The following is a 26210-nucleotide window of genomic DNA, read 5'->3' as shown; positions in this document are numbered from 1 at the left end:
TTTTTTTTTTTTTTTTTTTGAGAATCTCAAGCTGTCACCCTGGGTGGAGTGCTGTGGCGACATAGCTCACAGCTCCAACTCGGGCTCAAGGGATCCTCTTGCCTCGGTTTTTACTGGAGACAGGGTCGCCCCTTTCACTCACGCCGGCCCCACACTATTGAGCTCAGGCAGTCCACCCTCCTGGGCCACCCCGGTGCTGGGGTTAGGGCTTGGGCCACCGCGCCGGACCATGATTTTACTTTTTTAACTTAAAGTTTTTTTCTTGCATTTCTGCCTAGCCTAAAAAAAAAAAGTTCCTAGAGAAGGATATTATAAATGCCTGAGAGTAAGATATTTAAACTGAACATCCACCTTAGCTTTTCTTAAAACACCACCTTTAGCATATTAAAGAAGTTTAATAGCTGTGTAGATAAGGATAAAAGTCAAATTAACTTCTAACTGCCTCTGTTGCCACCTTTGCTGTGGAGTACCATCCGGAATTAGTACCCTCCTGCTATCACCCCGCGCATCCCCAGGAGAGAGAAGGGGACCAGAGCTGTCAGCTCTGAGCCGGGTCTAAAGGCGGAGGGCCGCGTGGGGTGGGGGGTCCGGGGGCCGTCTGGGGGGCCGAGGGCCGTCTGGTGGCCCTTGTGGGGTGGGCCGTGCAGAGGGTGGGGGCGGGGCCGAGGGCCGTGTGTGGGGCGGGGCCGAGGGCCGTGTGGTGGGCCTTGCGTGCGTGGACTGGTCTCTGTCCTCCCGCGGCGCCCGTGGAGCACCCTGGGAGCAGCGGCCTGTCGAGCCGCGGTCACGTGTGCCGGCGCCGGCCCCGCCCACCGTCAGCCATCTTGGTCACCACCCTGCCCGCCTTGGCCCGCCCTGCGAGCCCTCAGCATCCTGGCTGGTCCGAGCGCATCCTGGAAGTGCTATCTGCGGTTCAGGACTGTTTTTTTTTTTGTATGCTAAGTTGAAAATATAGGTTTATTTTTCGTTCATTTTTTGAGGAATTATTTTGCTGCACAAAGAAGGCTTTTCCACTTATTCATGCTGAGGCTAGTGTTTAAAGCAGCAAAGGGAGCATCGGCCCGGCAGCATTCAAAGCCTATAGCTCAGCTGAGGAAAAAGCGTAAGGAAGGGAAGATAAAAGGCGAGGAAGCTGGGAGGAAACTATAGAGTCGTCCTATTTGATATGTGGTAGGACTCGTTTATAAGAAGATCGTGCAGAATTGTTTATCTTGAAGCTGGTTCTTAAACTGTAAGAACCTTGGTGTTTTTTTTTTTTTTTAATCCATTCCACGCCTTTTCCTGAAAGCTTTGTTTCGGAGCTTTGGGTTGGGGGTTTGTGAGGAGACCTGTCTTATTTTTGCGGGGTGTGCGTGTGTGAGAGAGATCCCGGCTGAGTCATCATGTCTGCCCTGACGCCGCCGACTGACATGCCCACCCCCACCACCGACAAGATCACACAGGCTGCCATGGAGACCATCTACTTGTGCAAGTTCCGGGTGTCCATGGACGGGGAGTGGCTCTGCCTCCGAGAGCTGGATGACATCTCGCTCACCCCCGACCCAGAGCCTACCCATGAAGGTACGGTGGGCCCTGCCCGGCCGCATCCTCACCGTCACGGGCGGGAGGAGGGCGCGGGGAGGAGCCGCGAGGACCTGCGCTCCGTCTGTTAGCAGTCCTGGAAACCCAACGCCCTTATCTCCCACCCACTGCTCCCTCTCTTGCTACTGGGAAAAAATATTTTTTTCCTACTCCCTGAGGCATCCTTTCGAAAGATGCTGATGCTTATTTAGATTTGTCTTTAAATCTCTAAAAAGAATGGTTGAGGTCACTTATCACATATGATCCTAATCAATAATGGAAAAGCTTTTAATTTTGTTCATATATGAAAATCTTATAGAAATCATAGTGATTCTTAACAAAATAAGTTAGGATAACATGACTATAATGAGAGAATTATACATGAAAAATATAAGAAGGGTATCCTGTCATCAGGATATAATGTTAAACTGACTTTGACAGCTAGGAAATATTTGACAAAATACTTATATTTTCTAAGTAATATGGTTTATCGGGTTAGATGAGAAAGTAATTTTATGGTCAGCGATTATTCACTAACTATGGACTCTTTAAAAAGCATGATTCCTTGGAAAGATTCAACATGATTATTACGGCACTCCTTTTAGCTTATCATAGGAAAGTAATACTGAAATCTCTTGGCCATTGCTTTTTATAAATTATTTGTAGTAGCTATTATGACTTATTATAGCAACAAAGACTTTTGTTTTTAATATGGGGACTCCTTAGCTAGTGTTTATTCTCTGCCCTCAAACTAATGAAGACCAAAATGCTTGCATGTGAAGAGAAATTCTTCATAATAAGCAAATGCCTGATAATTAGGTATATCTACAGGACAGAGGGCCATGAAGTAAATTACACATACCAGAAGGGGTTAGGAAAAGTGGTTTCTTGCCCTTGACTTTGTGTTACAGTCTTGTCATGACTCAGATTTCACCCAGTGGGTTTGATAAAGATCTTATCTTTCCAGTCAGGTTTACCCTTGTGAAAGTTTTAGAGGTAGTGGCTAATGTCACAGAACACAAAGGTGGGTGTGTCTTTAAGAATGATGGGGGAGTAGTTTTTAAGACTGTTTTTGCTGGACAGTTTTCCTTTGGCTCTAAGTTAAAGAATGTGCACAGGGTTAAAAGACATCAGCTGAAACTCTGTACAATCCCAATACTGTTTAAAAAAATCTAAAGCTGTAAAAGTCTTCAGGGAAGAAAAGTTCAAGAAATCTTTTAGCAACTGCATGTGCAGATTTATCATTTGTATGTCTTGCTTGAACAATATAAATACATTTCCCAGCCATTTTGAAGTCACTGTCACAAAAATAATTTTTAACTGTTTTAGTACTTTGAGTATATATTTGTTTTTTGATCAAGATTCCTAAGGGTAATCAAAAGTAAGCTATTCGGTGAGCATTTATAGCAGTGCTGCTTGAGTTCTTCATGGAGAAATCTGTAGCAACACATTTCTTATTAATATGAAAAACATGTAAGAGATGCTGTCTAGGCTATACAGTGTAAGCTATATTCCTTTGATTAAGGAAATCAGACAAATAGGAAGTTTCCAAAACCTTTGATCAACTATAGAGGATTTGGAGGAAAATTGAGACATGCTGACAGTGAATTTTGGAAGTTTGCCTTAAATTGGGCAAAAGAAACAATTATTTCAAATTATTAGGAATGAAAATAATGAAAGAACAGCCTCATGAAAGTATGGTCTAGTAAAGCATGATAGTGGTGTATGGAGGTTTTATTTCCTTGTTCCACTGGCTAATTCTGGATCAATTCTGGTATAAACAGCCATTTGGTCCAAGGAAATGTCTGCTTTAATGTTAATACCAATGATAATTACTAGATTTAATTTAGTTACAATCATCTAAGTGGTAGTCAGTGATTACATCAATCTCACCTTGTTTACACAGTGGAGCTCCTGATGGCTGGAGACACAGGAGTTCAGACTTCTTTGCAAGCTGGTTCATGGAGGGACAGATACTGCACTGTAGCCTCTAAATCCACAAAAGGGGCAAAAAGCATAATGTATCCTCCTAAAATGATGACACATAGGCCGTATATGGCCTCAACAGTAGAAGCTTTGTGGTTCCTAAGTTTTGTTTTCTGAAACAAAGTTCCTGCCCTTCACTGGACCATCCACAGTGTAGATTATAGTCTTAACTTACCTTAACTCTTAAATATGTGGGAATAAAAAACGTCCACTTCATAATCTCAGTTTGTATTAGTTCGTATTCAGATAGGAGATCATTCTCTCTGAAACTAGGAGCAAATCTACAATTTTGATTGCAAATAGATTTCCCCTGAATCAATTCAAGAGCCTAGGAGAGGGTTCAGGGCATGTCATATAGTACACACAGTAAGCTGGTAAGACAGGGAACCAGCAAATGGGAGGACGGTTGTCCTGTGGTTAGAATAGCTGGGTGCAGGGCTGGAGAGATAAGCACGAGCTGGACTATGGGATTCTTCCTCTTACTGCTAAGCCTGGACTTGATTCTGCAGGGAAAAACTCCTGGTGCTCAGGGAATGGGAGTAACATATTTATTGTGGGATGATCACTCTGGCTGCTAGCAGTGGTTGGGTAGAGCGGAAGATTATAAGCTCTTCAGAGCCCCCTAATTGAGACTGTTAATGTGGGCCATGTAAGAGATGACAATTCCAAACAAGTATGTGCATATAACTCCAGGATCAGAAAAATATTTTTTTTCAGAAGTTCCAAAATAAATGTTGTCTGCATGTACATATGTGCACACACATGAAGGGCAAGGATAGTGAATAAAAAGTCAAGGAACAGTCACTGGGGAAGCAGAAAGTACCTGATGGGTACTAATTGGAAGGGACAGTCACTGGGGAAGCAAAAGGTATTGATGGGAAGGAAGAGTCACTGGGGAAGCAGAAGCTACTGATAGAAGGAACAGTCACTGTGGAAGCAGAAGGTGCTGATGGAAGGACAGTCACTGGGGAAGCAGGAGCTACTGATGGAAGTGACAGTCACTGTGGAAACAGAAGGTACCGAAGGGAAGGGACAATCACTGTGGAAGCAGAAGAACTGATGGGAAGGGACAGTCACTATGGAAGCAGAAGATACTGATGGAATGACAGTCACTGTGGAAGCAGAAGATACTGATGGAAGGAATAGTCACTGTGGAAGCAGAAGGTGCTGATGGAAGGACAGTCACTGGGGACTCAAAAGGTACTGATGGAAGGACAGTCACTGAGGAAGCAGAAGGTACTGATGGAAGGACAGTCACTGGGGAAGCAGAAGGTGCTGATGAAAGGACAGTCACTGGGGAAGCAGAAGGTACTGATGGAAGAACAGTCACTGGGGAAGCAGAAGGTACTGATGAAAGGACAGTCACTGGGGAAGCAGAAGGTACTGATGGAAGGACAGTCACTGGGGCAGAAAAAGGTACTGATGGAAGGTCACTGTGGAAACAGAAGATACTTATGGAAGGGCAGTCACTGGGGAAGCAGAAGGTGCTGATGGAAGGACAGTCACTGGGGAAGCAGAAGCTACTGATGGAAGTGACAGTCACTGTGGAAACAGAAGGTACTGATGGAAGGACAGTCACTGTGGAAACAGAAGGTACCGAAGGGAAGGAACAATCACCTTGGAAGCAGAAGAACTGATGAGAAGGGACAGTCACTGAGGAAGCAGAAGGTACTGATGGAAGGACAGTCACTGGGGAAGCAGAAGGTACTGATGGAAGGACAGACACTGTGGAAGCAGAAGGTACTGATAGAAGGACAGTCACTGTGGAAGCAGAAGATACTGAAGGAAGGACAGTCACTATGGAAGCAGAAGATATTTATGGAAGGACAGTCAATGGGGAAGCAGCAGGTACTGATGGAAGGACAGTCACTGGGGAAGGAGAAGGTAATGATGTCTAAGGAGGTGGAGTGGCTTGAGGACAAGGCTCAGGCAATGCTATGCTCACTCCCAATTTTCTGGCTTCAGGTCCTGGTTCCCTTCACCAGGAGGGAGAGCAGAAGGAAGAGAAAGTTTGCGTCCCAGATGCTAATAGATTATGACTAACCAAAGGAGCACTGTCACTCCTTCAGTATAGCCTTCCAAAGAAGCACAAATCTGGTTACACTTTTCCAGATAATAGAAGCTTTATGATATACCCCAACTTCAGTGAGTTCGAGTTCTTACACTTTGGGAGGGGATTGAGGGAAGGCAGGAGACAGATGTGGACATTCAGAGATTTAAGGTTGTGGCTCCCTTTTGTCCTGTCAACATTAAAGGAGCAGCCTTGTTCATAAAAAATTCATCTTGCATATTTCTGATTTTGAAAAACATGTATCACCATTGAAAAGACTTCTCAGAGATATTTTGACAGCACAGTGGAATTTCAAAATAAAGGACCTTGTAAGGTCCATGAAATATTTGGAAGACATGTGCCCTTCGTTTTCCTCAATAATGGAAGCCAGATACCTCAGACCTTTAAGCACTTGTGTAGGAATTTCAGAAATGGTGCCACTACTGAGAGGAAGTGATGCATATTTAAGCATTTTTTTCTTAAGTTGTGTGGACCATGGAGTAGCATTCTCTAAGTATATGCAGATAATTCCAGGATCAGGAAAATAATTTTTTTTTCAGAAAGTCCTCAGTAAATGTGTGTACCTATACAAGAGCACACCCCTTGGCAAAGTATAGTATTATACTTAAGTATTTTCCGATATGTAACAGTGACAAACTCAACTATGGTTGTGATTCAGTTTATAATTTTATAACAAGTTTAGCTAAGTAACATTTTGCATGTTGATGGAAATCTTTGACACATTAAAGAGATTAAAGAATTAAGTCCTGAGCCTTCCATGTTTCGTCTCACAGGCAACTACAGGTGCCCCTTGATTTCAGATAGGGTTATATGTTCCATTAACCTCCTACCTGAGTTGCAAATATCTTAAATTGAAAAAACATTTAATGGGCCTACCCTAGGGCATATCACAGCATCACAGGTTAGCCCCGCCCATTAGCCTAGAGGCAGGTGATGTTGTCTGGTGATGTGGTAGGTGCCCTTGTTCATCCTTGTGACCATGTGGCTCACTGTCACTGCAGCCTTGTAAGAAGAGCATGAGTGGCAAACAAGTTAAAAAGTTCAATTTAAGGCTGGGCACAGTGGCTCACACTTGTAATCCTGACACTGGGGGAGGCCGAGGCGGGTGGATGGCTTGTGCTTAGGAGTTTGAGACCAACTTGAGCCAGAGCATGACCCCAGTCTTTAAAAATAGCCAGGTGTTTTGGTGGGCTCCTATAGTCTGAGCTACTTGCAAGGTTGAAGCAAGAGGATCACAGGAGCTGCTGTGAGTGGAGTTTGAGGTTGCTGTGAGCTGTGATGCCAAGGCACTCTACCAAAGATAATTAAGTGAGACTCTCAAATTTAAAAACAAATGGCTTAGCGCCCATAGCACTGTGGCAGTGGGTTCAAACCTAGCTTGCTAGCCCAGGCCAGCTGAACAACAATGACAATTGCAACAAAAAAATAGCCAGGCGTTGTGGCAGGTGCCTGTAGTCCCAGCTACTTGGGAAGCTGAGGCAAGAGAATTGCTTAAGCCCAAGAGTTGGAGGTTGCTGTTAGCTGTGACGCTACGGCACTCTACCGAGGACAATATAGTGAGACTGTCTCAAAGAAAAAAGCTCAATTTAAAATCATGCTTGTGTACATATTGAAGTAGGTTGAAATTGATTTTTTTTTTTTTTGAGACACAGTCTCACCTTGTCACCCTCCGTAGAGTGTCTCGGCATCACAGCAACCCAAAACTCTTGGGATTAAACGATTCTTTTTCCTCAGTTTCCCAGATAGCGAGGACCCTGCCACAATGCTTGACTTTTTTTTTTTAAGAGACAAGGTCTTGATCTGGCTCAGGCTGGTCTTGAACTCCTGAGCTCAGGCAGTCTACTTGCCTCAGCCTCTCAGAGTGCTAGGATTACAGGCGTGAGCCACTATGCCTGGCCTGAAGTTAATTTTTTTGTTTGTTTGTTTTTTGCAGTTTTTGGCTCGGGCTGGGTTCAAACCCACCACCTCTGGTATGTGGGGCTGGCACCCTACTCCTTTGAGCCATAGGCACTGCCCTGAAGTTGATTATTTTAAATAAGATTTTTTTTTCTGATTATAAAAGGATATTCAATGTGGAGAATTGGAAATTTCTAAGTAAGATTTTGTTATAGAAATTTGAAATGATTGTAAAGAAATCTGGATACTAAGTCTATTTAGACTTAGGGGCCCGTTTACTAGAGTTTGGAAAACTTTACTGCTCTCTCTAAGGGTATATCTGAGAACAGCAAACGAGGCTGATGGGGCTACTGGTGCTTGGGCTACTGTCAGGGTCACTACTTCAGAAATGATGTGGGATTTTGTGTCTTGGGTCTGCATGCAGTCCCCTGTCCCACTGGTCAGCAGTCCTGTGACCTCACATAAGTTACTCAGACACTTCATGCCTGAGTTTTTCTCTTCTCTTAATTCTGCACGTTAGTAGTAACTACTTATTACTTGGTAAGTGAGGAGACTTGTGGCAGCAGTTAGTTACTCATGAAGCAGTAATTAGAGCCACAGCAATTTAAGCTACACTCTTGAATATATCATCATTTTAATTTATATTTCTACTTTTATATTAATGTAAGGGAGTGATTTAAATTAGTTGTTTATTAGACAAAGGTGAACCTTAGTGCCTTACACTGGAATTTTAGTATTGTTCTTTCCTAAATCTCCATAAACAAGAAAATAATTGATTAAAAATTATCAGTTATTAAGAACTATGTGTTTTTCTATGAACCTTTTAGGGGTAGGGAATCTGACATTGAGAGGTGATACACAGATGATCTTTGTAATGTAGAATATGTCATTTGGTCACAAAAGTAACTATCAATGTTGACATTACTTTTTTGACTTCTTTCTTAAAAACAAGTAATAAGAAACAGACTATAAAGAAATTGTGTTGTCAGATGGACGTACTGAGAAAAGAACCTTTCAGCTTTAGTTTTTAAACTCAGGGCTACTGTGGAGAAGTGTGGATGACAGCAGAATTCACACGTGCTGTCACTGTCACTACATAGCTCTGCAGTTTTCTTTGGGAGCGACGTTTGTTTTGGTGTCCGTTTGCAGCATCTAGCGTTTATACTGTGAATGTAAAGAGAAGCTTGTGTGAGATACCTTGGAGCAGAGTAACAACAGTAGTACACTGCAAGCAGTGAGTGTGTTCTGGTCTATTAGTTGGTTGTAATTATTGATTGGATGTACCTTGATGCAAAGTCCAGACCTAGGGGCTAGGAAATGGACGGCCGTTGCTCTCAGTGAGTTGCTAGGTAAGGTGAAGAGATGAAACTAAAATGCCAGAGGCTGCTGCAAAACATGTATGTACCACCTAGTTCCAAAGGACAATCCTGTTGGAAAGTGGAACATGGAATTCAAAGCCAGATGGTACCTAGTGTGACCACATTTCCCGAGAGACAGTATGAGTGCAGGTTTGGGATCAGATTTTTCCACTGAGTAGAGAATACTCTTGATAATGCAGGCTTCCTCACCAATGATCAAATCCCCATCCTGCCTGGGACCTGCCTATATTTTAATGAAAAAAGTATACGGCCCAATGGGCATTTTAGCAGGGAAACTGAATGGCTATTTCCCAGGAGACCTCATAGCATGAATTCACTGCAGTATAGTTCAGGGCTTTTAAACCTGGGGCTCATGATCCCAAGAATTGTATGTAAAATTTTTTATCTCTGTATTTTTTTCTGGGAGAAAAAAGTCTAGTGTCCATTTGAACAAAAGAAAAAAGGGAATACTGAAAGCATGCAGTTTTTATCATTATAAGATCAGATCAGCCCTTTAGCCAACAGTTTATTGTCCCAATTATATCTTAACGATGCAGTGAATAAGCCCGGTCCACTATATTTTCTGAGCTTATTCACAAGTGTGGGTGCTCTTGGGATCCCTCCAGAAAGTAAAGTAGCCATAATTGTAGTACAGTGGTTTCTACAGTGGGAAGTGGAGTGCCTTACAGGATGAGCAAACATCTTATCTTGGCAGGGGCTCTAGGGAAGATTGCTACTGAGGTAATGTTTACACCAAGGCCTAAAAATGCACAGGAGTTACCTTGGCATAAGCTGAAGGCAAAGGTAGTTGGAGTGGAAGGAGAGGGGAGGAACTGCACTTGCAGAGATTCAAATGCCAGAACTAGATTTTCAAAATGTGTTTTCAGCCTCTTTACAAATTTCCTTTCCAGTAAACGATCAGACATATTAGTAAAGCCACATGTTCCACAAGGGACAAAATATTAGTGGTAATGATAAAGTAGCATATTTTTCTCTTCTGGCTACGTACTTTGTTAATTTTTTAAAATAAAAAATTGTGATCGTTAATGGTGAAGAAGTTCATCGTGTACATATATTTACTTCTATAGTTTAATAAAATAAACATGTCAATTGTATAACATGGATTTTAATAGTTCTCTTATGTAATACTTAATAACAATTTCCCCAATTGGTAGAAAATGAAACAACTATTCTTAATACCATAAATATGCAAATTTGTGATTAGACTTCATTAATTTATGTATGACCCTTCCCTGATCCTGTTAATGTTTGTGTTTGTTTGTTTGTTTGTTTTGAGACAGAGTCTCATTCTGTTGCCCAGCTAGAGTGCCAGGCATCCTCAAACTCCTGGGCTCAAGTGATCTTCATGCCTCAGCCTCCTGAGTACCTGGGGCTATAGTTGCCTGCCATGACACCCAGCTAATTTTTCTTTTCCTTTTTTTTAAATTACTTTTTTAAAATCATAACTTTGTACGTTGATGCATTTATGGGGTTCAGGGTACTGCTTCGATATACAATGTGAAATGTTTGCATTGAACTAAGGAACACATCCATCACAATTACACTCATTTCTTAATAGTTTTGAAATGTACCATTGCATCATGCACATTAGGTGGGGTCCCCACAAATACCCTCCCGCCTCCCATAGCCCCCCTCCCTTCTCTCTCCTCTTCCCTTCTACTTTCTGGACTATAGTTATTAATTTTTCTATTTTTAGTAGAGATGGGGTCTTGCTCTTATTTGGGCTGGTCTCATACTCCTAAGTTCTAGGGATCCTCCTGCCTCAGCCTCCCTGAGGCTGTGTCATTTGGTCACAAAAGCAACTATGAATGTTGACATTACTTTTGACTTCTTTCTTAAAAACAGGTAATAAGAAACAGTATAAAGAAATTGTGTTGTTACACACCACCTTTGCCACCACAGCCTCTGGGAGGTTATTACAGTTTTCTGTCTGGGGCTACAGGCTAGGCCACCGAGCCCAGCCTTATCCTTTTGTTGATGAGCACGTGTTTCTTCTATCAAGAAAATTAAAGCCACATAATGTTCAAAAGTTCTTAAATGAACCACTTAGCTAAAGTTGATGGAAAATCAAGGCTATAATATTTTCGTAAGTAAACATTTTTAATGGCATAAGAAGTATCAACTGAACTGTGAATCTCCTTTCTGTATTTAATACAACACCTGTGCACACAGGATGTGTGTGTGTGTGTGTGTGTGTGTGTGTGTACCTTTATATAAACCAGATTTAAGGAATCTGGTTATTATAGTTTTCTGTCATGATTAAACAAGCTCAGTGTTTGCTCAGGACGGCATCCATGATGTCACAACCATGCCTGGGCACCAAGATCTGGCTGGAAAGACCAAAATCTCTGTTTGAGAGCACCCATCACATGCTCTGCCCCTCAGTGCAGGTCTGCATTGTTTGGTTCTTTGAAGGTATGCCTTGGGGATAACTGGGCAAGTTTCCCACTGTGGTTTCCCTAGTTCCTACCAGTACACCCTGACCTCTTTGAAGTGCTGTTGAGCACAGGGGTGTAAATACTAAAATCTGTTACTTTACAATTTTTGGTGTGTAAACTTTCCCTGAGAACACAGACTTGTCCCCAAATAGCCCCTGAATATTTTTCATCATAATTAAATATTCTCAAAATAAAACTTCATGTGTCAATGTGTTAAAAATGCTTTTTAGGGTGGCACCTGTGGCTCAAAGGAGTAGGGCGCCAGCCCCATATGCTGGAGATGATGAGTTCAAACCCAGTCCCAGTCAAAAACTGGAAAAAAAATATGCTTTTTAAGGCTAGGTGAGGTAGCTCATGCCTGTAATCCCAGCACTCTAGGAGACTAAGATGGGTAGATTGCTTGAGCTCACAGGTTCAAGACCAGCCTGAACAAGAGTGAGACCTCACCTCTAAAACGAGCCAGGCATTGTGACGGGCGCCTATAGTCCTAGCTACTTGGGAGGCCAAGGCAGGAGAATCGCTTGAGCCCAGGAGTTTGAGGTTGCTGTGAGCTATGATTTCATTGCGCTCTACTGAGGGTGACAAGTGAGATTTTGTCTTTAAAAAATACTTTTTGAAGAAAATATCTTTAGTATTATATACTTTTTCTTGCCTCAAGCTGTCCCCCTGGGGAGAGTGCTGTGGCATTACAGCTCACAGCAACCTCCAACTACTGGGCTCAAGCGAGTCTCTTGCCTCCGCCTCCCAAGTAGCTGGGACCACAGGCGTCCGCCACAACGCCTGGCTATTTTTTGGTTGCAGCCGTCATTGTTGTTTGGCGTCCGGGCTGGGGATTCAAACCCGCCACCTTAGGTGTACGTGGTTGGCGCCTTAGCCGGTTGAGCTATAGGCGCCGAGCCTACTTTTTCTAATTATAGAAATGGTATATTTGCATTGTAAAAGTTACAGGATACAGAAAAGTATAAACTACAAAATTGTTTTTAATTTACTTCGAGGCGGCCTCATTAGAATTCACCTAAAATTCTAGTACCTAGAGCTAACCACTGTTACAATTTAATAGCCAGATTCTCCTTTTAAGTATATACACATGGTAGGGTGCAGTGGTTCAACATATGTAGTAGACCGAGTCTTCTTGGAGGCTGAAGTGGGAGGATTGCTTGAGGCCAAGAGTTTAAGACCAGCCTGGGCAACATAGCAAGACCCCATGTCTACAAAAAATAAGAAAAAATTGGCATGCACCTATAGTCAGTACTAACTACTCTGGAGTGTGGCTTGAGCCAGAGTCTGAAGCTGCAGTGAGCTGTAATCATGCCACTGCACTTAAGCCTAGACGACAGAGCAAGACTCTGCCTTTTAATAAATTTATACATGCATACATAGTTCACTTACATGCAATTATATATATATAAGATCATACTGTGCCTGTGCTATGTGACCTGCCTTTTTTTCCTCTGCAATATCTTCTTATATCAATAAATAGAAATTTGTATCACTTTGTTTAATGTCTTCAGTTTGGATATGCCGTGATTTCTTTGTTCCTATTATAGGTATTTAGGTTGTTTCTAAATTTTGATATCATAGTCAGTTTTGGTACATCATGTGTATTACTTGAACATTTTACCAATGTTAAAAGTAGAATTTCTTAAATAATAATATTTAAAAATGTTTTACACAGGCTCGGCACCTGTAGCTCAGCAGGTGGGGCACCAGCCACGTACACTGGAGCTGGCAGGTTCGAATCCAGCCCAGGCCTGCCAAACAACAACAACTACAACCAAAAAATAGCCAGGCATTGTGGAGAGTACCCGTAGTTCCAGCTACTCAGGAAGCTGAGGCAAGCGAATTGCTTAAGCTCAAGAGTAAGGTTGCTGTGAACTGTGATGCCACAGCACTTTACCCAGGGCAACATAGTGGGACTCTGTCTCAAAAAAAAAAAGTTGTACACATTGCCAAACTGCTTTTAACAGTGAAGTTTTTTTATTTTGGTTGTGTGGCTTCATAAACTTTTACATTAGCTATTTCTTTGCAGCTTGGTTTGGCCGTTGGCTGCTGCAGTTATTTGTGTTATCTTGCACTGTGTTAAAAATCTGAATTTTTTGAGACAATTGGTTCAGCAGCTGTAAACTACATAATATTTTTTCTGTTTTTTTAAGCTGGTGACAGTGGCCAAAGCAGAAGAGAATTAGTTTTTACTATTAATCATGCAATGAGAAATTTCACACTTTGTTTTTGTTTTTTGTTTTTTTTTGGCTGGGCCTCGGTTTGAACCTGCCACCTCCGGCATATGGGGCTGGCACCCTACCCTTTTGAGCCACAGACACCACCCGAGAAATTTCACACTTTTTAAGGGTTGCTAAAGTTTGCTTTCTGAGATGGAAAGGCTGCTGGAATTTCTTTCTTTCTCATAGAGCTGTGAAACTTAGGGTGTATATGAGATGTACTGTGCTTCAGTAAAGTCCTTTGCTCAGCAAAGGTGTTCAGAAAAATTAAATGGCTTAGGTGATAACTTAATGTCTTAACTTTTCCTGGGACCATATGTAATTCTTTGTTGATATTTTTGTTTTTAATATACTATGGGCAGAAGATAGACTCTGACCTAAATTACTGGTTTATTAGACCAGAACCTCTTAGCATGTATAAAAATTAGTTTGACAGTGCCTTTGCTAACTTTTATTATCATGTTAACAGCGAATAATATTATTATTTTGGGGTTTTTTTTTTTGTTTTATTTTGGTTTGTTGGTTTGTTTGTGACAATCTTACATTGTTGCCCCCAGTACAGTACTATGGCGTCACAGCTCACAGCAACCTCAAACTCTTGGGCTTAAGCAATTCTCGTCTCAGCCTCCCAGGTGGCTGGGACTACAGGCACCTTCCACACCGGCTGGCTGTTTTAGAGATGAGATCTTGCTCCGGCTCAGGTTGGTCTCGAATCTGTGAGCTCAGGCAATCTACCCACCTCGACCTCCCCGAGTGCTGGGATTACAGGCATGAGCCACCTTACCCGGCCCTACCTCAGGTATTATAAATTTGTCATTTGGTATTATTTTTTTCCGTGTGTTTACTATTTAGCTTAGTTAGCTTCTAAAAATTCTGTTCACTCTGTTTTCTTCTAATTATGGCAAGTACATGAATTCAGTTTGTAGCCAACCAGAATACAGGGCACATATCAGTTTCTTATAAACTTAAAGTTGACATTGAGTACCTATGATGTGTGAAATACTTTAAATTCATTAGCTTTTATTTTCACAAGAAACCATAAGAAAATTCTAAAAACTAACACTCTAAAGTAAAGACACTTGGCCTCAAGGAAACAAAACGACCCTTATGCCTGGCAAAATTTGACTGTAACTTGGTTGCTTATAATAATACTGCTGGAGAAAAGCTATATCAAGAGGAGAGATTTTACAACCACAGTCACATTATTAAAGGACATTAACTTTCTGAGCCTGTTCAAGCACTTAATCTTGAAGTACATGAACTTCAGGCACAACTAAAGAGAAGCCTCATCAGCCAATTCCCTCCTCCAGAGAAAAATGAAGTACAGTAATATTGTAGGTGCCACAGCAGGTGTCCTCAAACTACAGCCCCAGGGCCACATGCAGCCCACTGGGTGTTTGTGCCGCTGCCTGTCTTGCTTAGCAGCCGACTGGTCCTGGTGCCTGCAGTCTGGCCCTCCAGTGGGTCTGAGCGACAGTGAACTGGCCCCCTGTTTAAAAAGTTTGAGGAACCCTATGCCACAGCCGTGCTGGAGCAATGGCTCTCTCACGGGTCTGTCTCAGCAACAGCGCCAGGGCCCTTTTCTTCCACTGCACTGCTGCCATCCCTGATTAATCATGTGCCTTAAGAGCAGGTGCCTACAGTACCACCTGATTAGGTATTTCTAGAGCTATATAGTCAACTGATTTAATCATTCTTAGACCTGAAACAGAGTGATAGATAAGAAAATAATAAAGTAAAAAACCTTAAATAAGCTTTGTTTCCTAATGCAGGTCCCTTGTACAATTTAACCACCCAACCTCATTATTTTTTTAAGCAATGGAGTTTTTCTGTGTTGCCCAGGCTGCCCTTGAGCTCCTAGACTCAGGTGATCCTCTGGTCTCAGCCTTTCATGTCCCTGGGACCATTGGCATGCACCACCATACCAAACCTGGTCTCTCTTCTGACTAAAATGAAACTTTGTTTTTTATGCATCTTAAAAATAAGGTTACCAACATCTCCCCATCGTTAGGACTGTAGCTAGAAGAGAGGATTTTGATCATTCCTAACACACACGAAACAATGCTTGAGCTGATGCCTATGTTGATAACCCTGATTTGATCGTTACACATTGCGTACATGTATCAAAATATCACACCCCTTAAATATATAAAATTATGTATCAGTTGAAAAATTTAAAATACAAAAGTAAAAATAAAATAAAAAGGTTACCAAATTCTGTTAGGTGCATCATTTTTAACCATATAATTCAGGCATCTGGAGTGGTGCTTGCGGCCTCTCATTACTGCCTGCTGGGCACTGCACATGCTGCCGTCCACTCAGTGGCTCTGAGCTGGCCTCTCTTCCTCATGGGTAGGTGAGGTTGGTGAGGTGAGTGGGGACAGACTGAGGCTGTCTATTTAGCCAGAGGAACATTGGAAGCTTCCCTTTACTATGAGCTTTAACATATATAGTGTACATCTGGCGTAGTCTGATCAGTACAACTCTGAGTTATAAAAGCAAATTATAAATCAGACCTCTTTACTGTGTCAACTAAGAGACCTTTTAGCTGTGTGTCCTGGCTCACACCTGTAATCTTCACAATTTTGGAGGCTGAGGCAGGAGGCTTACTTAAGGCCAGCCTATGCAAGAGCATCTCTATAAAACATAGAAAAATTAGTTGAGCATAAGTGTTGGGCACCTGTAGTTCCCACTATTCAGGAGTCTGAAGCTTGAGCATCGCTTGAGCCCAGGAGTTTGAGGTTGCTGTGAGTTGCGAAGAGGCCACTGCACTCAGACCAGGGTCACAGAGTGAGAACTTGTGTTGAGCCAAAAAAGCCTTTTGATTGCTCCTGTCTATAATTTGCAAATGTGTATTATTATGCTATAAATTAATGTTAATATAGTTATTTAAACCAGGCAAAATATTCTCACGACAACAAAGTATTATCTGTAGAAAAAGTGAAATGTGCCATGAAAGAGATAAGAATTGTCCATGCTGCCGTCTGGCTCTTTGACTGACATTTCAGACATGGTTGTTTCAATAATTGAACATATTCCAGAAGGCACAATCTTAAAATTATTTAACAAATCCTTCAGTGATTATGTATAAAATAATGACATGTTGCTTATCCTTCATTACAGTAAAACCCTGAGTATGCTGAAGAAATGTGGAGAGTGACTTCATTGGGAAAAGACTTTTTACCTTTCTGGGGGAGGAGGATTCTCTTAAATTGCTTTCATCACTCGGACACTTAAAACTTTAAACCCTGTTTAAAAAGAAAACAGAGGGCAGTGCCTGTGGCTCAGTGGGTAGGGCGCTGGCCCCATATACCGAGGGTGGCAGGTTCAAACCTGGCCCCAGCCAAATTGCAACAAAGAAGTAGCTGGGCATTGTGGCAGGTGCCTGTAGTCCCAGCTACCGGGGAGGCTGAGGCAAGAGAATCGCCTAAGCCCAGGAGTTGGAGGTTGCTGTGAGCTGTGACGGCACAGCACTCTACCAAGGGTGATAAAGTGAGATTCTGTCTCTAAAAAAAAGGAGATAAAGAAAGGAAAGAAAACAGAAAATATGTCTGGTTAGAGCAAAAAAATGCTCTAGAAGGAACATGCCAAAAGAAAAAGTCAGGTCAGTCTAGGTAACTTTCACACATTCCCAGCTAAGGATTCATTTCTCCAAGCTTTCTATGTACAACTCTGGGAGGAGCTTTATATTTTGCTTTAATAAAATAGACTTTTATTTATATTAGGAGAAAATATAGTTTCTAATTAAATAAAAAGTAAAATGACACTATTTACTGTGTTGACTTTTGCAAGGTCACATAGCAAGTCTGTAGAGCAACTCACGGTTATTAAAAGAGCATGATTCTTAGCCGGGTGGTATGGTAAACGCCTATAGTCCCAGCTACGTCGGAGGCTGAAGCAGGAGGATCACTTGAGTCCAGGAGTTTGAGGTTGCTGCGAGCTGTGATGCCACAGCACTCTACCAGGGGTGACAGAGTGAGACTTTGTCTCAAAAAAAAAAAAAAAAAAGTACATGGTCCTGTAAATCTATGTTCTACATAGCATAGATCCATAACTTACTACAGATCAGAGGATTATGCCAGAAAATGACATGTGCAAATACATCTACATGTAATATATTTTAGCACTAATGTCCTGTAAAATACTAGCAATCAATACAGTATTTTTTTTTCTGTGTGGGACATTCTCTAAGTGCTTTACATATACAGATCCACAATTCCAAAATAAAAAAAGTTCTAAGGCCAGGTATGATACCTCACGCCTGTAATCCCAGCACTCTGGGAGACTGAGGCAGGTGGATTGGCCTGAGCTCAGGACAAAGAAAATAGAAAAACTGAGGCAAGAAGATTGCTTGAGCCCAGGAGTTGGAGGTTGCTGTAAGCTATGATGCCACGGTACTTTACTAAGGGCGACAAAGTGAGACTCAGGCTCCGAAAAAGAAAAAGTTCTACAAAGTAAAAGCATTTTTCATAAATTTGTCTGAACTCAATTTAGTGATAAAACATGACCTGAATTTATTTAAGGCTACTTATAGTGTTTATTTATCTTATTTAATCTGAATATTCATTTCTTTCTTGCTGAAATATGAATGTGCTTGATTGTAGGGTACCACTCCAGCTGCTACTGGTTCTGAATGTTGAGTGAACATCTAGCTTTATTGAATTATAAATTATATATTTTCTCTGTCTTCAGGCAGCATCCTTTGTTTTGAAGAAGAAAAGTTGTTTACTTTTTTTAAATTTTATTTTATTTTATTTTTTTTGAGACGGAGCCTCAAGCTATCCCCCTGGGTAGAGTGCCATGGCATCACGCTCACAGCAACCTCCAACTCCTAGGCTCAAGCGAGTCTCCTGCCTCAGCCTCCCAAGTAGCTGGGACCACAGGCGCCCGCCACAGCGCCTGGCCAATTTTTGGTTGCAGCCATCATTGCTGTTTGGCAGGCCCGGGCTGGGGATTCCGCCACCTTAGGTGTATGTGGCTGGCGCCTTAGCCACTTGAGCCACAGGCGCCAAGCCTTTAAATTTTATTTTAAGAAAATCACTATTTTGCATAATTTTCCACATGCTTTTCAGCTTTGCTGAAGTGATCAGAATAAATGTTGGAATAGGCTACTGTTGTATACACTCAGAATACAGGCCTTTGATTTTCAATAGAAAAAAATCTGTGTTCGTTTTATCTTTGTTTCCTTCTGTTAGAAACTTACTGCTAAGTTAGTTAGACTTATTTCTCAGTTTTTTAGTAAGTCTACCAAAGTAGTACATTTCCAATAAAGGGAACAGAGATGCATATTCGTACTTGGAATTGTGGCTCTGCACATGTAAAGCTGTTACCTAATGGGAACAGTTGGTATTTCTGCAAGTGTATAAAGGGGACAGTTGGTATTTCTGCTTAGTTGTTGGACTCCTAGCCCTGTTCACTGTTAACCTTTGTGTTAAGTGGAAGAGTACTAGGACTCTCCCTTTCAGTTATACCTTTGGAAATCTTGTTTTTAATAGCACTTTTCTTTCTTGGCTTGCATGACATTTTTTCTTTCTTTTCCTTTCTTTTTGCCGTTTGCAAAGACTCTTGGGAGGATTTGACAGATTTGGTGGAGCAAATGCGTGATGATACAGAAGGTGCGTGCCACACCAACATCTTTCAGCTTTTTTTCCCTTGGTTTTTAAAATTTTCTAATCACCTTTTATTTGTTCTCCGTAAGAGGGAATGTCAGCTTCAATTTTTATTTCCCATGGCAGTAACTGGGAGATCTTTGTGTTTATGGTTCCAAGTAAAATGACTAATGTTTATTTACACTGCTTTTTTAGGATATTTGTTGAATAAAGTGTATAAAGGGGACATTATTTCAAGATTACATCAAGTTTTTCTATGGCTTTTTTTTTCATTTGTTTGTTGAAAAGTTGTAAGTTTTATTACTCATGTAAATATGTCTGTTAAATTTCACAGCAGTCAAAAACAAACATCTCAGGAATCTAAAATGTTTGATCTGAAATGTTGCTCTAATTTGTAGATTTCTATGACCCTGTATACTTTTAACTTTGTCATGTAATAGCCTTCTTTTCTGGTGGAATTGTCTTGAAAAGCATCTCATATGTTCTGTTGTGTCAGTTACCTCAAACCAGTAATTGTTGCTTCTGTTGTCATGGCATCTGCTTTTAGGGAGCGCAGTGTGAATTACATATTCCATATCAAGAATAGAAGAATTGGGGTTGCTGTCCTCTTCAGTGTATCGTACATCCTCCCACTTAGCCCAGGCAAAGTGAGGGCAGAGACTGTCTTGAGACAGGGCGGTGCTGTCCTCAGTATGTGGGTCATGGCGGGCACTTTCCCTCCCTGTCACAGGGCACGGGCACTTTCCCTCCCTGTCACAGGGCATGGACACTTTCCCTCCCGGGTCACAGCACATAGGCACTTTCCCTCCCTGGGACGCTCAGGAGTGTCTCTTTAGCACTTCCCTTTGAATGAGTAAATTATGATCCTGAATTTGTTTCCTTTCTGGTGGTCAAACTACTTTTGATGCCATCTTTGATTCTGCTTTTATAATTGATTATATATAATTCCTTGAGAGAACCAGTCACTGTTGTCTGATTGACAGTTCATATACCTGAACAAAAGTGCGTAATGTTCACTGTTACATTAGCTGCTGCCTTATTATTAACATCATCATTATTATTTACCAGGCACCCTCAGGTTTAAGGCTTTAATTCTTTTAATAGACTAGATAGTAAAGAAAAGTGCTACTGTAAAATCTGTGCCCTTCTTGAGGACTTTGTCCCCATAGTTCAACACGGGCAGAGTTCCTTTACTCTAACACAGAGTCGAGCCTCCTGTGAGACCCAGCCTTCCCTATCTCATTTTGTTTTTCTCGAGTTTTTGTGAATAGTTTTAACAGTATAGTACGGAACATACCAAGGAGATGTGAATTGTGTCAGTAACTTGGTGGTCTTAGTAGATTACTGGTCAAGTGGGTGTCTGGCTTTGTTGGTCAGGATAGTGTGTCAATGGAATAGTCTTCCTGGAATATACTTAAAAAAAAAATCAGGCTTGGCATCTGTAGCACAGTGGTTGTGGTGTCACCCACATATACCCAGGCTGGTGGGTTCCAGCACAGCCCGTCCAGCTAAACAATGACAACTGCAACAAAAAAAAGCCAGGTGTTGTAGCCGGCTCCTATAGTCCCAGCTACTTGGGAGACTAAGGCAAGAGAATTGCTTAAGCCCTAGAGTTTAAGGTTGCTGTGAGCTGTGACGTTATGGCACTCTACACAGGGCGACATTGTGAGACTCTGCCTCAAAAAAGAAAAATCAGAATGGGGGGAGGAGAATAGCTTTACTTGCTAACCTTTTTGAGTCATTTCATTCTTGTTTTCCTTAAATCATTTTCTACTTCTCTCAACTCAAGGCCTCAATCATAGTTACATGAAATGCTGCTAGAATTATACTGTATTACATAACTCAGAGATTCTGTGAATGAGTAGCAGTAGGAGGAGCTTCGTGTTGTGGAGAGCTGCCTACATGTGAAAGGTGTGCACAGCAGTTCAGGCTGGGGGAGGATCCTGGCTTCAGACCCTGAGCCAGCGAGGGCGTATGCGGGCACTGCTCTCACGGGGGACTCTCACTGCTGGATTGTTGGAGTTCTGTCTCTCATCTGTGACTGTGGATGTGCCATTATTGGCTTTTTAATAGGTGAAGTATTAACACTAGGTTCTGGCATCCTGAAAGATTGCTATTTAAAATAACCTCTAGTCAGTTGTAGATTTGAACTAATTTTGGGGTTTTTTTTTTAGATACAGAGTCTCACTTTATTGTCCTCGGTAGAGTGCTGTGTCATTACAGCTCACAGCAGCCTCCAACTCCTGGGCTTAGGTGATTCTCTTGCCTTAGTCTCCCAAGGAGCTGGGAGTACAGGTGCCCACCACAACGCCCAGCTATTTTTTTTTTTTTAGTGGGTTCAAACACGGCCCCAGCCAAACTGCAACTAATTTTTTTTTCCCCAAGTTTTGGCAAGGTTGAAGCTTTTGTTTGAATGGTTTCTTACAGTGGTAATTGGTTCATGTTCAATGTGCATATAAGCTGTGTCGAGTAGAATATGAACTATTGTCTTCATAGGGTGGCATTGATTGATTATCTTATATCTCCCTCACATGTTAGTAATTTGTGTCCAAAAATGTTTCAAAAATGGGCAAATCACTTGAGGCAAGGAGTTCAAAATCAACCTGAGCAACAGTGAAAGCTCATGGACAAAAAATAAAAAAAAAAGCTGGGCGTTGTAGCAGGCACCTGTAGTCCCAGCTTGAGAGTATCGCTTGAGCCCAAGAGTTTGCTGTTGCTGTGAGCTAGGCTGATGCTTGGGACTCTAGCCTGAGTGACAGCACAAGACTCTGTCTCAAAGAAGAAAAAAAAATGTTTTGAAACTCATTAGGAAAATTATGAATATTAGATAATAAGAAGCACATAGTTTATTACTTTTAGTTTCTCAATAAATATTTAATTCCTATCTATTCTCATAACAAACTTTGAAACAGGTTTTGTGAATTTGCTTTCTACCCATCTCTCTAAGGATTGAAATGGTCAGGCATGCTTGAATTTAGGAAATAATATACCTGTGTAAACTATTACCTGCAGAGTTGTATTCTTACTCCTTGACATGGAGGGTGGGGCATGGAGTTAAGACATTATGTTCACTATTATTGGAAAACAGAAAGAACATATTGAGACATTGTCTCAGCTTCTAGAGCTGGGCCCCATGAATTAAACAAAATTGCTGTATTTATGGAAGATGGGAGTAAGTGTATTAACTGACAATTTCTAGTTCTTAGTATGCTTAAGCACTTGTAAATGCTTACCACATTGAACGTGTTTAATCTTCAAGACCCTATAACATCATTTCGTAGGTGAGGAAAGTAAAGCAGACAGAGGTTAAGAAACTTTCTCAGTGGGATACTACTCAGCAGTTATAAAGAACAATCTACTGATAATATGCCGCAACCTGGATGACTCTCCAGAGAATTAAGCTCAGTTAAAAAAAAAAGCCCAATTTAAAATATTACATTATACATAACTGTGTGATTCCATTTAGATAGCATTCTTTGTGTGATGCAACTATAAAAAGGAAGATTCATAGTTGCCATGGGTTAAGGATGGGGTTGGGCGAGAGGAGGCCTGTGGGTGTGGCTATAAAAAGTTGATCTGAAGGGACCTTGTGGTGATAGAGGTGCTGTGTCTTGACTAATTCATTGTCAACATCTAGTTGCAATAATGTACTGTAATTTTGTGAGATATCTTGAGGGGAGCTAAGTTAAAAGTATTTGGTATCTCTATATTATTACAGCTTCAGATGAATACTCAGTTATCTCAAAGGGGGAGGGGGTGGGGAGGCATTTCCCCAAGTCACAGCTTGGAAGAGTTTGAGTAGAGCACAGACCAAGTCTCAAGATGTCACCCTTGGTAGACTGCCATGGTGTCACAGCTCACAACAACCTCCAACTCTTGGGCTTAAGTGATTCTCTTGCCTCAGCCTCCCAAGTAGCTGGGACTACAGGTGCCTGCCTCAATGCCCGGCTATTTTTGTTGTTGCAGCTGTCATTGTTGTTTAGCTGGCCCAGGCCGGATTTGAACCTGCCTGCCACAGTGTATATGGCTGGCACCCTAACCACTGAGCTGTGAGCGTTGAGCCTACTCCTGTTTTTTGTCAAGTCTAGGGTTTACCCTACAATTACAAACTAATAAATTTGCCTGCTTCTGTTTTTTGGATGCTGGCAAAAAATACACAGCTTCTAGGTCAGGGGAAAGGACATTATCACTCATTCACCGCAAGTAGCCTGAGCACCAGCACGTCTGCTCCAGAGTCCCACAGAGTGAGACTGGCTCCGCAACATGCTGTGTACATTGGATGTTTGTGTTGGGGCTGAAGAACACTGAGTTTGAGGGGGTCCCTGGCTTTTATAGGAAGCAGTAGGAAAGCCCCATCTCTTACGGTTATCATTTGTGTCAACAGCACTGAGAAATGGCCTGGGTGAGAGTGGTCAGGACCTTACAGTCTTGACACAACCCAGTAAAGACTTGTGGGGCACCAGAGGTCCAAGGAGGATTCTATCACTCGGGAAGTAGGAGAAAGATACAGCTGTGATTCTTTTAGAGGAGCAATATGGGGGTTTTGTTTATTCTTTAGAGACAGAACAGTAACCTCAAACTCTTGGGCTCTAATAATCCTCTTGGCTCAGGCTCCTGAGTAGCTCAGACTACGGTGCCTGCCACCATACCTGGCTAATTTTCGAGACAGGGTCTTACTCTTGCTCAGGTTGGTCTCAAACCCCTGAGTTTAAGCAATCTACCCACCTCAGCCTCCCAGAGTGCTGGTATTATACCAGCCACCGTACCCAGCCTGAGAAATCTGTTTTTGATCACAACATCACCTCCTAACATCCATTTAAATTATTGGTGTAGAATAAATTAAGCAAAGCAGGGAACTCTTAAATTGTATTTTTACCATCTAGAACTCTTATGTTGTATCAAAACAAAAAAGGCTGCCTGTTGTCCCAGCTCCTGAATGCTCCCAGAAATCTAGGTGTCTTCTGTGGCATGGCGTTCTTCAGATAAAGGTACCTCAAGACGTTTGGAAAACTTTCCAAAACTAAAATCAATTCTGGTATTGTATCTAAGAAACCATTGCCTATTCCATGGTCAGAAAGATTGAGATTTATTTTTACGCTTTTTATGACTTACATAGTTTTTAGTTCTTATAATTTGGTATCTGATCCATTTTGAGTTAATTTTTTAAGGAATTCTTTTGCATGTGCACATCCAGTTGTCCTACTGCCATTTGTCGAAGGGACTCTTCTTTCCCAGTTGAACTGTTTGGGTACCCTTGTTGAGTATCAGTTGCCCATCAGCCATTCACTTCTGGACTGTCAGTTGTGTTCCATCTATCTGTGTCTCTATCTGTGTGCCACACAGCCTCGATTACTGTTGCTTTGGAGTGAGTTTTGAAATCAGGAAGTATTAATCCTCCAACATATTCTTTTTCAGAATGTGAGAAAGAATTGGCTATTTTTGTCTGTTTTAAGTGCCTTTCATTTCCATTTGTGCTTTGGAATAAGGTGGTCAGTTTTTGCAAAGACAGCTAGTGATTTGATAGGGATTACTTTGAATCTCTGTTAATTTGAGGGGTACTATCAATTTAGCAATACTAAGTCTTTGTGAACATCAGATGTCTGTTTTGATCTTTTTAAACTTTTAACAATTTTTGTAATTTTCAGTGTGTGCTTTTATTAAGTTAAATATTTGTAAATATTTTATTCTTTTTGGTGCTATGGTAAATGGAATTTTTTTTTTTTTTTTGTAGAGACAGAGTTTCATTTTATCACCCACGGTAGAGTGCCGTGGTATCACACAGCTCACAGCAACCTCCAACTCCTGGGCTTAGGTGATTCTCTTGCCTCAGCCTCTCAAGTAGCTGGGACTACAGGTGCCCAGCCCAACACCCAGCTATTTTTTTGTTGCAGTTTGGCCGGAGCCGGGTTTGAACCCACTACCCTCGGTGTATGGGGCTGATGCCCACTGAGCCACAGGCGCAGCCCCAATGGCATTGTTTTTCAATTTCCTTTTTGAATTGTTCCTTGCTAACATGTAGAATTACAATTAATTTTCTTTTTCCTCTTGATAATGAAGGTACAAATGTTTTACATTTCTAAGATGAAGTTGTAGTCGAGCCCTTCACCCAGGGGTGTGCTGAACACCTTTAAGTTGTCAAAGTACAGTTTGCTTTTGTATATTGATCTTACACCCTACAACCTTGCCAAACTAATGTATTAGTTTGTACTTTTTGTGTGCATGAATTCCTTAGGATTTTTCATGTATAAGACCATGTTATCTGCAAATACAGCTTTATTTCTTCCTTTTACTTCTTCCTTTCCTATCTGGATGCTTTTTGTTTCCTTTCCTTGACTGATTCTCCTGGCTAGACACTCCTGTACATTGTTGATTAGAAGAGGCAACAGTAGCCATCGTCTGGTCCCTGATCTTTGTGAAAGCCTTCAGTCTTTTTTTATCACTAGCTAGGTTAGCTTGAGTTTTCCATAGATGTCTTTTGTCACATTAGGAAGTTCCCTTCTCTTGCTAATTTGTTTAATGTTTTATCATTAAAAGATACTGGATTTTGTCAAATGCTTTGTCTGCTTTTTCTGAGATGATCATATGGTAACTGTCTACTACTTTGTTAATTAGTGTATTACTTGGGTTGATTTTTATACATTGGGCCAACTTTGCATTATCCTGGGTGCAGGCACTCTGGCTTACGCCTGTAATCTTAGCACTCTGGGAGGCTAAGAGATGTAGATTGCTTGAGCTCAAGAGTTTGAGACCACCTTGAACAAGAGTGAGACCTTGTCTCTACTAAAAAAAAAAAAGACAACTGGGTATTGTAGTGGGCACCTGTAGTCCCAGCTGCTTGGAGGCTGAGGCAGGAAGATCACTTGATCCCAAGAGTTTTAGGTTGCTGTGAGCTATGAGGAGCCACAGCACTCCACCCAGGGTGACACAGTGACACTTTGTCTCCCCCCCTCCCCCAAAAAAAGGGTTTTTGCATTTACAGTTATAGGAGTTTTTTTTTGTTTCTTTTTTTGTTATAGGAGTTTTAATCTGTAGTTTTCTTTCTTTTTTTTTTT

General features: G+C 41.5%; 1 protein-coding gene across 6 annotated transcripts in view; it reads left to right on the top strand.

Moving 5' to 3' along the window:
• RUFY3 (RUN and FYVE domain containing 3) overlaps nucleotides 1-26210 on the top strand; it is an 88820-nt gene that overhangs the window by 17753 nt on the left and 44857 nt on the right. Inside the window, exons 1-2 of one of the 6 annotated variants that reach the window (XM_023507595.1) lie at nucleotides 683-1560; nucleotides 19111-19164. The exons of 2 other annotated variants lie outside the window; for them this stretch is intronic. In XM_023507595.1, the coding sequence (XP_023363363.1) occupies nucleotides 1383-1560; nucleotides 19111-19164 (232 nt within the window). In that variant the 5' untranslated portion in view covers nucleotides 683-1382. Of the gene's footprint in view, nucleotides 1-682; nucleotides 1561-19110; nucleotides 19165-26210 lie in introns of those variants that run through there. 3 more of the 6 variants (XM_003800956.3, XM_012812157.2, XM_012812158.2) reach the window with 3 other exon arrangements.

Source organism: Otolemur garnettii, unplaced genomic scaffold (genome assembly GCF_000181295.1).
Source record: "Otolemur garnettii isolate 467f Iridium unplaced genomic scaffold, OtoGar3 scaffold00191, whole genome shotgun sequence".
Lineage (NCBI taxonomy): Eukaryota > Metazoa > Chordata > Mammalia > Primates > Galagidae > Otolemur > Otolemur garnettii.
This window is presented reverse-complemented; position numbering and strand designations above follow the sequence as displayed.